The sequence below is a fragment of the Natator depressus genome, chromosome 25 (genome assembly GCF_965152275.1).
Source record: "Natator depressus isolate rNatDep1 chromosome 25, rNatDep2.hap1, whole genome shotgun sequence".
NCBI classification, from domain to species: Eukaryota; Metazoa; Chordata; order Testudines; family Cheloniidae; genus Natator; species Natator depressus.
The window spans coordinates 1,356,287-1,369,818 of record NC_134258.1 but is presented as its reverse complement, the minus strand read 5'-3'; the positions used below and the strand labels follow the sequence as shown (position 1 = coordinate 1,369,818).

At 45.4% G+C, this 13,532-nt stretch overlaps 1 protein-coding gene across 6 annotated transcripts in view; it reads right to left on the bottom strand.

Moving 5' to 3' along the window:
* RANBP3 (RAN binding protein 3) overlaps positions 1-13,532 on the bottom strand; it is a 183,288-nt gene that overhangs the window by 67,815 nt on the left and 101,941 nt on the right. For all 6 annotated transcript variants that reach the window (XM_074939879.1, XM_074939881.1, XM_074939880.1 and 3 more), the window contains 3 exons: positions 10,235-10,300; positions 8,863-8,955; positions 7,972-8,081 (listed from right to left, as the gene is read on the bottom strand). In XM_074939879.1, coding sequence (XP_074795980.1) covers positions 7,972-8,081; positions 8,863-8,955; positions 10,235-10,300 — 269 coding nt within the window. The remainder of the gene's footprint in view (positions 1-7,971; positions 8,082-8,862; positions 8,956-10,234; positions 10,301-13,532) is intronic.

Here is a 13,532-nt window from a genome sequence, read left to right as displayed (position 1 = left end):
AGGTGACCAGCCCTCTGTGGAGAAAGAAGTGGTTCGGGACTATTTAGAAAAGCTGGACGAGCACAAATCCATGGGGTCGGATGCACTGCATCTGAGAGTTCTAAAGGTGTTGGCGGATGTGATTGCAGAGCCATTGGCCATTATCTTTGAAAACTCATGGCGATCGGGGGAGGTCCCAGATGACTGGAAAAAGGCTAATGTAGTGCCCATTTTTAAAAAAAGGAAGGAGGAGGATCCGGGGAACTACAGGCCAGTCAGCTTCACCTCAGTCCCTGGAAAAATCATGGAACAGGTCCTCAAGGAATCAATTCAGAAGCACTTAGAGGAGAGGAAAGTGATCAGGAACAGTCAGCATGGATTCACCAAGGGCAAGTCATGCCTGACTAATCTAATTGCCTTCTATGACGAGATAACTGGCTCTGTGGATGAGGGGAAAGCAGTGGACGTGTTAGTCCTTGACTGTAGCAAAGTTTTTGACACCGTCTCCCACAGTATTCTTGCCAGCAAGTTAAAGTAGTATGGGCTGGATGAATGGTGGATAGAAAGCTGGCTAGATCGTTGGGCTTGACAAAGCCCTGGCTGGGATGATTTAGTTGGGGATTGGTCCTGCTTTGAGCAGGGGGTTGGACTAGATGACCTCTTGAGGTCCCTTCCAACCCTGATATTCTATGATTCTATGATATACAAGTTATGTATTGCCCCTCTGAAGTGGTGAGTTACCACCCTTTACCTTGTACATGTTGGTTCAATCAAAACTTCTCTATCCATCACGCTGTCATGCTGATCTTATCTTTAGGAGGGGTCAGTATGTCCCTGTTATCTTTGGGGAGTGTGTTTATACCATACTTGGTATCGGGGCGTTCTGGTCCTACTCTCTGGAATGTGTTTACATGTGCCTAGCACTTCTCAGGAGAGTTCGTGTTTTTGCAATACCAGGCATATTCTTACCAGGTTCCGTGAACTTGCAAGCAGGCATGTTTTGTAACAGGGCCTGACTTCTGCTCACAGCCTGACTATTGCTAACTTTGCTTTATATCAGCTGGGTCTGATTAATTTAGTTCAGGCCTCCTACCAAGTATCTAATACCAGGCCTCCATGTCTCAAACTTTCACTTTCTGCTACAACTATTAACATGTCCACTCTTAATCTCCTCTTTTCCAAACTAAACATAACCAGTTCCTTCAGCCTTTGCTATTATGGCTTGCATTTCATCCCTCTGATCATCTTTGTCGCTCACGTTTGGATCCTCTCCAGTTTCTCTACATCCTTTCTATATGTTGGTGACCAAAATTGGACACAGTTCTCCACCTGAGGCCTAACCAGCGCCAAGTAGAGCAGTACAATCACCTCCCATGGCTTGCATGCTATCCCTCTGTTAATGCAACCTAAAATTGCATTTGCCTTTTTTTTTTTTTGGCAACAGCATCACATTGTTGACTCATGTCGAGGTTGTGATCCACCACAACTCCCAGATCCCTCTCAAGAATACTGCTGTCAAGCCAGTTATCCCCCATTTTGTATGAGTGTATTTGGTTTTTCTTCCCTAAGTGTAGCAGCTTACATTTTGTCTTTGCTGAATTTCATTGTGCTGTCTATAGCCCAATTCTCCAATCTATCAAGATGCCTCTGAATTTAGGTCTATCCTCCAAAGTGATGGTAACCGCCCCTAGCTTTGTCTCATCTGCAAATTTCATCAGTATGCTCTCTATTCCTACATCAGGTAATTACCACCACAAGACCCAGAACAGATCCCTGTGGAACCCCACTTGAGACCTCCCTCCCAACATCATTCCATTAATAGTTACTCGTTGTTTGCGGTTATTTAACCAATTATACATCTGCTTAATAGTAATTTTGTCTAGCCTGCATTTCTGCAGCTTCCTTATCAGAATGTCATGTGGGACTGTGTCAAAAGCCTTGCTGAACTCCAGGTATAATATGTCTACTGCACTGCCCCTATCCACCAAACCAGATACCTTGTCAAAAAAGCAAATCATGCTGGTTTTACGGGATTTGTTCTTGGTAAATCCATGCTGGCTGCTTGTGATTACCCCTTTGTCCTCCAGGTATTCGCAAATTGGATGTTTTATATGTAGCTCTAGTACAAGGGTGGGCAAACTACGGGCCGCAGGCCACATCTGGCCCGCCAGCCGTTTTAATCTGGCCCTCGAGCTCCCGCTGGGGAGTGGGTCTGGAGCTTGCCCCGGTCCGGCGCTCCACCGGAGAGCGGGCTCGGGGGCCACTCCGCGCGGCTCCCAGAAGCAGCGGCATATTCCCCCTCTGGCTCCTATGTGTAGGGGAAGCCAGGGGGCTCCGCTCCACACGCTGCCCCCACAGCTCCCATTGTCTGGGAACCACGACCAATGGGAGCTGCAGGGGCAGTACCTGCGGACGGGGCAGCGTGCAGCAGAGCCGCCTGGCCATGCCTCCGCACAGGAGCTGGATGGGGGACATGCCGCTGCTTCCGGGAGCTGCTTCAGGTAACTGCTGCCCGGAGCCTACACCCCGGAGCCACCCCCACCACATCCCAACCCTATGCCACAGCCTTGATCCCCCTCCCGCCCTCAGAACTCCTCGGTCCCAGCCTGGAGCACCCTCCTACACCCCAAACCCCTCATCCCCAGTGCCACCCCAGAGCCTCATCCAACCCCACCCCTCATCCAACCACCCCCGCAACCCCCCAGCCTCAGCCCAGAGTGCCCTCCCGTACCCTGAACTGCTCATTTCTGGCCCCACCCCAGAGCCTGCGGCCCCAGCCAGAGCCCTCACCCCCTTCCGCACCCCAACCCCAATTTTGTGAGCATTCATGGCACGCCATACAATTTCCAAACCCACATGTGGCCCCCGGGCCAAAAAGTTTGCCCACCCCCGCTCTAGTAGCTTCCCAGGTATCAAATTCAGGCTGACTGGCCTATAATTCCCCGGTTCATAGAATCATAGAATATCAGGGTTGGAAGGGACCCCAGAAGGTCATCTAGTCCAACCCCCTGCTCGAAGCAGGACCAATTCCCAGTTAAATCATCCCAGCCAGGGCTTTGTCAAGCCTGACCTTAAAAACCTCTAAGGAAGGAGATTCTACCACCTCCCTAGGTAACGCATTCCAGTGTTTCACCACCCTCTTAGTGAAAAAGTTTTTCCTAATATCCAATCTAAACCTCCCCCATTGCAACTTGAGACCATTACTCCTCGTTCTGTCATCTGCTACCATTGAGAACAGTCTAGAGCCATCCTCTTTGGAACCCCCTTTCAGGTAGTTGAAAGCAGCTATCAAATCCCCCCTCATTCTTCTCTTCTGCAGACTAAACAATCCCAGCTCCCTCAGCCTCTCTTCATAAGTCATGTGCTCTAGACCCCTAATCATTTTTGTTGCCCTTCGCTGGACTCTCTCCAATTTATCCACATCCTTCTTGTAGTGTGGGGCCCAAAACTGGACACAGTACTCCAGATGAGGCCTCACCAGTGTCGAATAGAGGGGAACGATCACATCCCTCGATCTGCTCGCTATGCCCCTACTTATACATCCCAAAATGCCATTGGCCTTCTTGGCAACAAGGGCACACTGTTGACTCATATCCAGCTTCTCGTCCACTGTCACCCCTAGGTCCTTTTCCGCAGAACTGCTGCCTAGCCATTCGGTCCCTAGTCTGTAGCGGTGCATTGGATTCTTCCATCCTAAGTGCAGGACCCTGCACTTATCCTTATTGAACCTCATCAGATTTCTTTTGGCCCAATCCTCCAATTTGTCTAGGTCCTTCTGTATCCTATCCCTCCCCTCCAGCGTATCTACCACTCCTCCCAGTTTAGTATCATCTGCAAATTTGCTGAGAGTGCAATCCACACCATCCTCCAGATCATTTATGAAGATATTGAACAAAACCGGCCCCAGGACCGACCCCTGGGGCACTCCACTTGACACCGGCTGCCAACTAGACATGGAGCCATTGATCACTACCCGTTGAGCCCGACAATCTAGCCAGCTTTCTACCCACCTTATAGTGCATTCATCCAGCCCATACTTCCTTAACTTGCTGACAACAATACTGTGGGAGACCGTGTCAAAAGCTTTGCTAAAGTCAAGAAACAATACATCCACTGCTTTCCCTTCATCCACAGAACCAGTAATCTCATCATAAAAGGCGATTAGATTAGTCAGGCATGACCTTCCCTTGGTGAATCCATGCTGACTGTTCCTGATCAGTTTCCTCTCATGTAAGTGCTTCAGGATTGATTCTTTAAGGACCTGCTCCATGATTTTTCCAGGGACTGAGGTGAGGCTGACTGGCCTGTAGTTCCCAGGATCCTCCTTCTTCCCTTTTTTAAAGATTGGCACTACATTAGCCTTTTTCCAGTCATCCGGGACTTCCCCCATTCGCCACGAGTTTTCAAAGATAATGGCCAAGGGCTCTGCAATCACAGCCGCCAATTCCTTCAGCACTCTCGGATGTAACTCGTCCAGCCCCATGGACTTGTGCACGTCCAGCTTTTCTAAATAGTCCCTAACCACCTCTATCTCCACAGAGGGCTGGCCATCTCTTCCCCATTCTGTGATGCCCAGCGCAGCAGTCTGGGAGCTGACCTTGTTAGTGAAAACAGAGGCAAAAAAAGCATTGAGTACATTAGCTTTTTCCACATCCTCTGTCACTAGGTTGCCTCCCTCATTCAGTAAGGGGCCCACACTTTCCTTGGCTTTCTTCTTGTTGCCAACATACCTGAAGAAACCCTTCTTGTTACTCTTGACATCTCTTGCTAGCTGCAGCTCCAGGTGCGATTTGGCCCTCCTGATATCTTTCCTACATGCCCGAGCAATATTTTTATACTCTTCCCTGGTCATATGTCCAACCTTCCACTTCTTGTAAGCTTCTTTTTTATGTTTAAGATCCACTAGGATTTCACCATTAAGCCAAGCTGGTCGCTTGCCATGTTTACTATTCTTTCGACTCATCGGGATGGTTTGTCCCTGTAACCTCAACAGGGATTCCTTGAAATACAGCCAGCTCTCCTGGACTCCCTTCCCCTTCATGATAGTCCCCCAGGGGATCCTACCCATCCGTTCCCTGAGGGAGTCGAAGTCTGCTTTCCTGAAGTCCAGGGTCCGTATCCTGCTGCTTACCTTTCTTCCCTGCGTCAGGATCCTGAACTCAACCAACTCATGGTCACTGCCTCCCAGATTCCCATCCACTTTTGCTTCCCCCACTAATTCTACCCGGTTTGTGAGCAGCAGGTCAAGAAAAGCGCCCCCCCTAGTTGGCTCCCCTAGCACTTGCGCCAGGAAATTGTCCCCTACGCTTTCCAAAAACTTCCTGGATTGTCTATGCACCGCTGTATTGCTCTCCCAGCAGATATCAGGAAAATTAAAGTCACCCATGAGAATCAGGGCATGCGATCTAGTAGCTTCCGTGAGTTGCCGGAAGAAAGCCTCATCCACCTCATCCCCCTGGTCCGGTGGTCTATAGCAGACTCCCACCACTACATCACTCTTGTTGCACACACTTCTAAACTTAATCCAGAGACACTCAGGTTTTTCCACAGTTTCGTACCGGAGCTCTGAGCAGTCATACTGCTCCCTTACATACAGTGCTACTCCCCCAGGTTCCTCCTTTTCCCCCTTTTAAAAGTAAATGCGTAACGACAAAAAGGGAAGGGAGCTAATTTCTGGAGAATTTGCTAATTTGCTCTCTATAAATATATCAGACGGCTAAATACCAGGGAAGGAGAGGAATTATTTAAGCTCAGCACCAATGTGGACACAAGAACAAATGGATATAAACTGGCCATCAGGAAGTTTAGACTTGAAATTAGATGAAGGTTTCTAACCATCAGAGGAGTGAAGTTCTGGAACAGCATTCCAAGGAAAGCAGTGGGGGGCAAAAGGCCTATCTGGCTTCAAAATTAAGCTCGATGTCTAGTTGGCAGCCGTATCAAGTGGAGTGCTCCAAGGGTCGGTCTTGGGGCCAGTTTTGTTCAACATCTTTATTAATGATCTAGATGATGGGATGAATTGCATCCTCAGCAAGTTCACAGATGACACTAAGCTGGGGGGAGTGGTAGATATGCTGGAGGGTAGGGACAGGGTCCAGTGTGACCTAGACAAATTGGAGGATTGGGCCAAAAGAAATCTGATGAGGTTCAACAAGGACAAGTGCAGAGTCCTGCACTTAGGACAGAAGAATCCCATGCATCGCTACAGGCTGGGGACCGACTAGCTAAGCAGTTCTGCAGAAAAGGATGTAGGGGTTACATTGGACGAGAAGCTGGATATGAGTCAACAGTGTTCCCTTGTTGCCAAGAAGGCCAATGGCATTTTGGGCTGTATTAGTAGGAGCATTGCCAGCAGATCGAAGGAAGTGATTATTCCCCTCTATTCAGCACTGGTGAGTCCACACCTGGAGTACTGTGTCCAGTTGTGGTCCCTCCACTACAGAAGGGATGTGGACAAATTGGAGAGAGTCCAGCGGAGGGCAACAAAAATGATTAGAGGGCTGGGGCACATGACTTATGAGGAGAGGCTGAGGGAACTGGGGTTATTTAGTCTGCAGAAGAGAAGAGAAGAGTGAGGGGGGATTTGATAGCAGCCTTCAACTACCTGAAGTGGAGTTCCAAAGAGGATGGAACTAGGCTGTTCTCAGTGGTGGCAGATGACAGAACAAGCAGCAGTGGTCTAAAGTTGCAGGGGGGGAGGTTTAGGTTGGATATTAGGAAACACTATTTCACTAGGAGGGTGGTGAAACATTGGAATGGGTTACCTAGGGAGGTAGTGGAATTTCCATTTTTAGAGGTTTTTAAGGTCAAGCTTGACAAAGCCCTGGCTGGGATGATTTAGTTGGTATTGGTCCTGCTTTGAGCAGGGGATTGGACTAGATGACCTCCTGAGGTCTCTTCCAACCCTGATATTCTATGATTCTCAGCAACATTCTACATTCAAAGGTTTAATAAATGAGTTTAAGCATTTAAAATATAAACATCTATAAAAACACTTTAAATGTGTATGGTACAGGAAATTGGGGTGGAGGGAAAAGCTGGGGCATTGGTTTAGTTAGCAGGGCTGAAGAAGGAAACTGGGCAGTAAAGAATCTTGTTTCTCAGGCTCTCTATCTCTGCCCCTAACAAATCCATAGCCAGGCTTTCTTTCAAGCTCTCTCTGTGCCCTTTTCCCTCTTCCCGAGCTTCCCACTAACCTAATAAATTTGGCCAGCAGAAGATGCAGTCAGACTGACCTTGTAAGGTCCACTGGACTCAGGATCCTCTGGTGAGCCGCACAACAGTTGCCACAGGCAGCAGGTGCCTCTTTCATAGAGAAGCTTCACTTCTCATGCAACATTTACATTAAAGCTTCCTACCCCTCTTGCCCCGACTTGCACACAGGGCAAAGAAAGGGAGACATCTGCAGGCAAAGCAGCACGAGAAGCATATCTTCCAGCTCCGAGAAGGTGGCCCCCTCCCTATCAGACTGGCAAATCTATAGTTCATACAGGAGACCCTCACTAAATCAAGTCACACTTAGGCTTCTGACAGCAAACTTTAGCAGATCAGTGGGGTGCAGCTGGTGGTGTGTTGGGGTTTCAGCAGACACCAATGGGGAGCAGCATCGCTTAGGAGACAGAATGGTTAGGGTCTATGTTACGAACAGAGACACCTGGGCAGTGGATCCAACCAGGCAGCCACTGAGGACAGAAGCCAGCTGTAAGAAATGCACTGTTCTACTAGCATCTTTGAGGGGAAAAAAATCCATTCATTATGCCAAAAGGTACCTTCTTAATTAAGAATGCTTGGATTCAGTAAGCCTGCTTTACAACTCGTGATCGCTGTATGAGGAGGTATTTAAAATAAATGATGGGCTATTATCACTGATACAATCATATTTCTAATGAGTGCAATACAAATTGGTGCTTTTTAGAGAGTACTTGTTTAAACAACATTCAAATGAGAACTTACAGAACTGCGACTGATCATTTAAATCACTGTCCAACTCACCTGGTCTTCACCATCAGAAGCTTTCTGTGTTGTGTTACTTAATGATTCTGATGTGGCTGCCACCGCAGAGTCTGGTAGGATGTTTACACCATTGGTCCCACTGCTGGGAACTGTAATGAGAAATGTTATATACTGAAGATTTAGAGAGCCATCCAAGGATATTCAGCTATCGAAAATAATGGAAAATTGCAGCTGGAAAATTTCCAACCCACTAGAGCCCCTAAGAAGCTTTAGAAGTCAGCAGCTATCCATTAAGAGTCCAACATCATTCATCTCCTACATTCCTAGAAGGCTAAAAAAAATCAATTTGGAACCATTATAAAATGTGTTTATAAAATGTTTAGTGTGAAAATTCTACATATTTAAATTCGACCTATGCTCTTCCTGAGCATTTTATAAGATCAGTTTCATAATGTATGTGCACTTAAAGTCTTATAAAATGAGGAAACGGTTTTACTAAGGCCCCAAATCGTGCAACTATGAAGCAAGTGCATGACTCAATTACTTAATGTGTTTTACTCAAAGTTAATTATATTTTATAACACCAGACTTCAGGGTCTGTGGCTATGAGACAAACATACTACTCAGGTGCTGGAGACAGATAATGCCTTACAGTTCACCCAGGACGCATTTACTATACAAACGCTGCATATCTCATTGTGTGTTGTTTCTTATGTGACAGTTGCATTTCACCCTAATGACTTCCAGGTTCCTCTGAAACAGAGGGAAATCTGGAAGACATTAAACAAAGAAAAAGGTCACTCTGAGGAGAAACACAACTAACCTCAGAGTTACAGGTCCGTTGCCTTTTGGTTCTCTTTCCCAACATCACTATGCACACATGATCAAAGTGCAGGGAATATTATAGAGCAATAGAGGAATGTGATTTACCCATTTGTGAAAAAGCCTTAGGCTGTGGTGCTTGTAAAACTGCAGGGCGTAGTACACTTCGTTGCTGTTCCTTAGGTTTCTGGCTTGGGAGACCTAAAAATGAAAGCAAACTTTTCCAGCGCCCTCAAGTACATTAGCTACAAAAATCAACATCTACTCAATCTTCTCCTTAAATGTTTCTGAGACAATGCAAGATTGAAGTGGCACAAAGTTCAAATTATATCGTACTTGTCCCCTGGAAAAGACATTTTCCTGTCCAGTCCCCTTCCCTCCCCCCCAAAAAATTTTATTCAGAAAGGGTAAGATTACTGTTTTGCTCCTAGTCTTTAAACAGTTCCTTAATGCATTCTGCATTTGCCCACCAAAAGCTACATTAAAAGAATATTAAGACAGAATAAAAGCCAGAAAATTCAATTAAGAGTGAAGTGCAGAGAACATGTAGTCCCAGCTGTATTTATGAAAGCCATACCCAGCTCCACACACTAGGTCTTATCCTTCCCCTTGAATTCTCTTACAGGTTGTGGAGGGTGAAACACTTTTCATGGCCTGTAAACTGAAACTTACTGAAAACACTAATCTAGCACGTTGTTCCATTTAATCCTGACTGGCTCTGGGGGGTCAAACTGATCATTTTATAATTCTATAAAATAACACAATATGCTACAGTTCTTCCATTCACATTTGGACCTTAAAAAGTCTAATAGGAACCCCACCCCACCCCTCCCAACTGAATCAACTCCAGAAGTCTATGGAAATCCCTGATCATTTAGGGTTTCTCCTAGGAAGTAAAAAAAAAAAAAAAAAAAAAAGCAACACTTCGTCCATTAAAATGTTATGAAAAAATTGTCACCTTTAACATTAATATTTCACTTGTACTGAAAGTGAGTTATTTTCCAAAGTATCCAAAAAGATGTCCTGAATTTGGATAGAGGCTAAGGAGACTGCTAGATATACTGATTGCCTCCATCCTTGTACACATGCCCTAATTTTGATTTGTATAAATTGGCTTTTGAGCACTAGAAAGAGCAAAACAAAACATGAGAAAGCAATAAGCTTTGCTAATATTTTACAAACTCCAGTCTGTACTGAGAAACAAAACAGTTTAAGTTACAAATCATGGCTTCCACTAACACAGAGAAACAGTTTTATTTTTTAAACTCCTATGGTAATTGTAACAGCACTGCTCCCTCCATCACATATTTATATATACAAAACAAATTTCTTAACTTCAGTGTTCATGCAATAGAAGAAGATTTTTTAAACAGGAACTAGAATCCTTCCAATTTGGAAGATTAGTTTGAGGAAATTCCTGAATAAAACAAGCTCCTCATTTAATGTGATTTTACTCTGCCTCAGAAAATATTAAACCTACCTGCACTAGGTGCCTGGCCATGGATAAGTGTTGGTGGTTTCAGCCGGAATCCACTGCTCTTTTCCTCTAGAAGTACAACACAAAATATAAGAATGTAGGTTCTCAGACGCATGTAGCCAAAACAGGGGACCAAGCAGAATGCAAAGAATTAAGCACACTGACAGCAGACAATGGAGATGGTACTTTCAGACACAGGCCACAGAAAGCTCACACCTTTTCCCAATGTAATGCCCACCAGCAGTAGAAATGCCTAATATAAAAAGAATGTTGCAAAATGTTTTTTTTTCCCCCAAATTGGAGAAGGATATCTTGTTTTCCTCAACACCACATACAGTCTTAGCCAACAAGACATCAAAATTAAATCAAGAGGGCCAAATTATGAGTTGTCACCAGATATACATTTTAAATTTTATTGTTTTCAGGAAGATACAATCAGATTTTTTGTTGGGCTGTAAATCATAAGTTCCCAGGCACAAAAAATAAAAATAAATACTTATTAAGAAACAAAACAGATGCTTTAACCAAGTGGAGTGATCAGACTAAAGAGTAAAACTAAAAGCATAGCAAAATCCAACAGCAGCTACCATTAAAGGACACAAGAGATTATACTGTTGACAGGATATACTTGGAAGAGATGCAAGCAAGCAGCATATATCTACTTGGTCTCCCTGAGTGGGGAAAAAAGGAAGGGATATCGGAGGTCCTTTATTATATTGGGTTTAGATGCCTTTACTGAACCAGTCTTAACTGAGGACTATAGAAATAGTTTAAGGGGACAGACCTGTAATGAGGAACTGGAAAAAAAAAACCCTAGAATTCTGGGAGATGAGATTTAGGACTTGCCTGCACATAAAACGCTACAGCAGCACAGCTGCGCTGCTGCGGCTCCTCCACTGTAGCATTTCAGTGTAGACACCAACTATGCCAAGGGGAGGGATTCGGCCGTCGGCATAGGTAATCCAATTCCCCAAGAGGCGGTAGCTAGGTCAACGGAAGAATTCTTCCATTGACCTAATGCAGTATACATGGGGATTAGGTTGTCTTAATTATGCTGCTCAGTGGTGTGGATTTTTCACACCCCTGACTGACATAGTTAAACAATCTAGTTTTCTGGTATAGACCAGGCCTTACTTGTTGTATGGTCAAAGAGAGAGCCCACCACCCCATCCACTTTCCCCCCCGGTATGGGACAATGTTTGCTCACTATCATAGTGAACAGAACACGCCCCCCCCCCACCACCACTTATAATCTATTCAGATATGTCAAACTTTCCAGTTACGGAAGGCCTATCTTTAGCCATGCCCCCAGCACAGAAGCAACAATACTTGTTCAAGTAGCCTGTACAGGACATTTTGCTGTGAACAGTCTTTGGTTTTTGCAGCCCCACTTTGCTAAAACACTACTACATGAGGAGGAAATGATACTTTTTGAGGGCTCAAAAATGGAACTAGAAAATGAAGAACACCAAAGTAATCCAACGAGCATTAAAAGCACAAAAGACTAACAAATTTCCAACACTATGAAGGCAATTACCCCTTTGGTGAAGGAAGGCAACGTTTATGCTGAACCAGAATTCTACAGAACACATGGTTTTCTATTTGTCTATGGCATCAAGCAGTATCTACATTAAAATAAAGGTAATCAAGTTTCATATTTCAGGGCATAAATTAATTGCTTGTGGGGTGTCAAGAAAATCTCTCACCTTGACTAACCTGGAAGACTGCACAATGGGTTCACAGATATACCAGGGAGTGAGAGGGTTACTTAACTTTGAAGCAACAGATACTGGAGGCTGAACAGTAGACTTAGCAGACCAGATGTTTAATCTTACCATGGAAAATTCTATGTCCCCAAGAACTTCCATTTACTTATTACATTAACCTCCCTACCTTCCTCAACACAAGCCAACTTAAGACTTTCAGACCAGAGAGCTAAGGAACACCAGGATTTGTATTAATTCCTTATGTACAAAATAGTTGCGGGGGGGGGGGGGGGAGAGAGAAAAGAAAAGAAAAGGTAGAGAGACAGGAGCTGGTAGAGAGACAGCACAATCAGCTCCCAGAGAAAGGCGGTATCCCCAGGCTACCAGAAGCAGGACATATTATGAAGGCAGAACAATCAGCTGTTGGATGTCAGGAACCATAATGGGGTGGTCTGACTTAGCAGTCATAGCCAGGGGTGGAGTCATGGCCGCAGTTGGGAGTCACACCAAAAATCAAAATTAGAGTAAAAAGTCATGCCAAGGATTAAGACAGAGTTGGAATCAGAAGTCACACCAAGGGTCAAAGATGGAGTCAGTAGCAGGGATGAGGAAGAGAAAGCAGGAACCAGGAATAAGGAGCAGGGCGAGGTAGCAGGAGCCAGGAACAAGATGAAGGAACCACGCAAAGAGGCAGTGCCTTGATCTCAGGGGTCTAGGCAGCAACAGGCCTCGCAACTAGCTGCTCAGAGAATGGGTGGACAGGAACAGGAAGCTTTTTCCCTGGTGGTGTCCAATCAGCAGGCTGTTGCTAGTCCGTGGGTGTGACCTCTGGTGGCAGGGATTGTTCCTGCTGGGGAGAGCGGATGACGCTACAGTGTTGTTAACGCTGCTAGTGCTGCTGTGCTTGGGAGCTCCGGTGTTAGCTGCACCAGCAGAGCGCAGCTGCTGATTTAGCAGACGTCAATGTTACTTATACAGAAAGACCACAAGCGTCGTTTGGTGGCAAAGGCATTTGGCCAGGTTTATTGTTGACAAAGCATGGTACTAATTCCCCATAGGACAGTGGTTCCCAAACTGGGGTTCATGAACCCTTGGGGGTTCGTGAAAAGTTACAGGGGGGTCTTGGGGAAAAAATTCCCTAATGGCAGACAGAGCTGTCCCTAGGGACCCTGGGGCCAGCAGCCCAGAGCCCCTGGACTTCCAAGAGCTAAGCACATCAAAGATAACATATGCTATCACACTGAGATTTACACTTCAAGACTCCTTATAAGAAATGCAAAGGGAGGTGGATATTTTTTGCTGTTTTTAAAATGAAACAGGCAGCTAGTATTGTTTTAAAAATGATGATGAAGAACAAGTTTAAGCTTCGCTGTAACGTGCGTGGTTTGCCTGGACTGCTCAAGACCTGAATGCTTGTGTAGGAGGAATTCTTGATTTGAGTTGGCTTTTTAAATCCCTGCATGCTGTTTCACATCTGATACTCCTTGATGAAACGTAGGAGCCTTGTCGTATAACAGGCTCCATTGTGACCGCTCTGGACAGCACTTTCAACTCAGATGCACTAGCCAGGTATACAGGAAAAGCACCGGGAACTT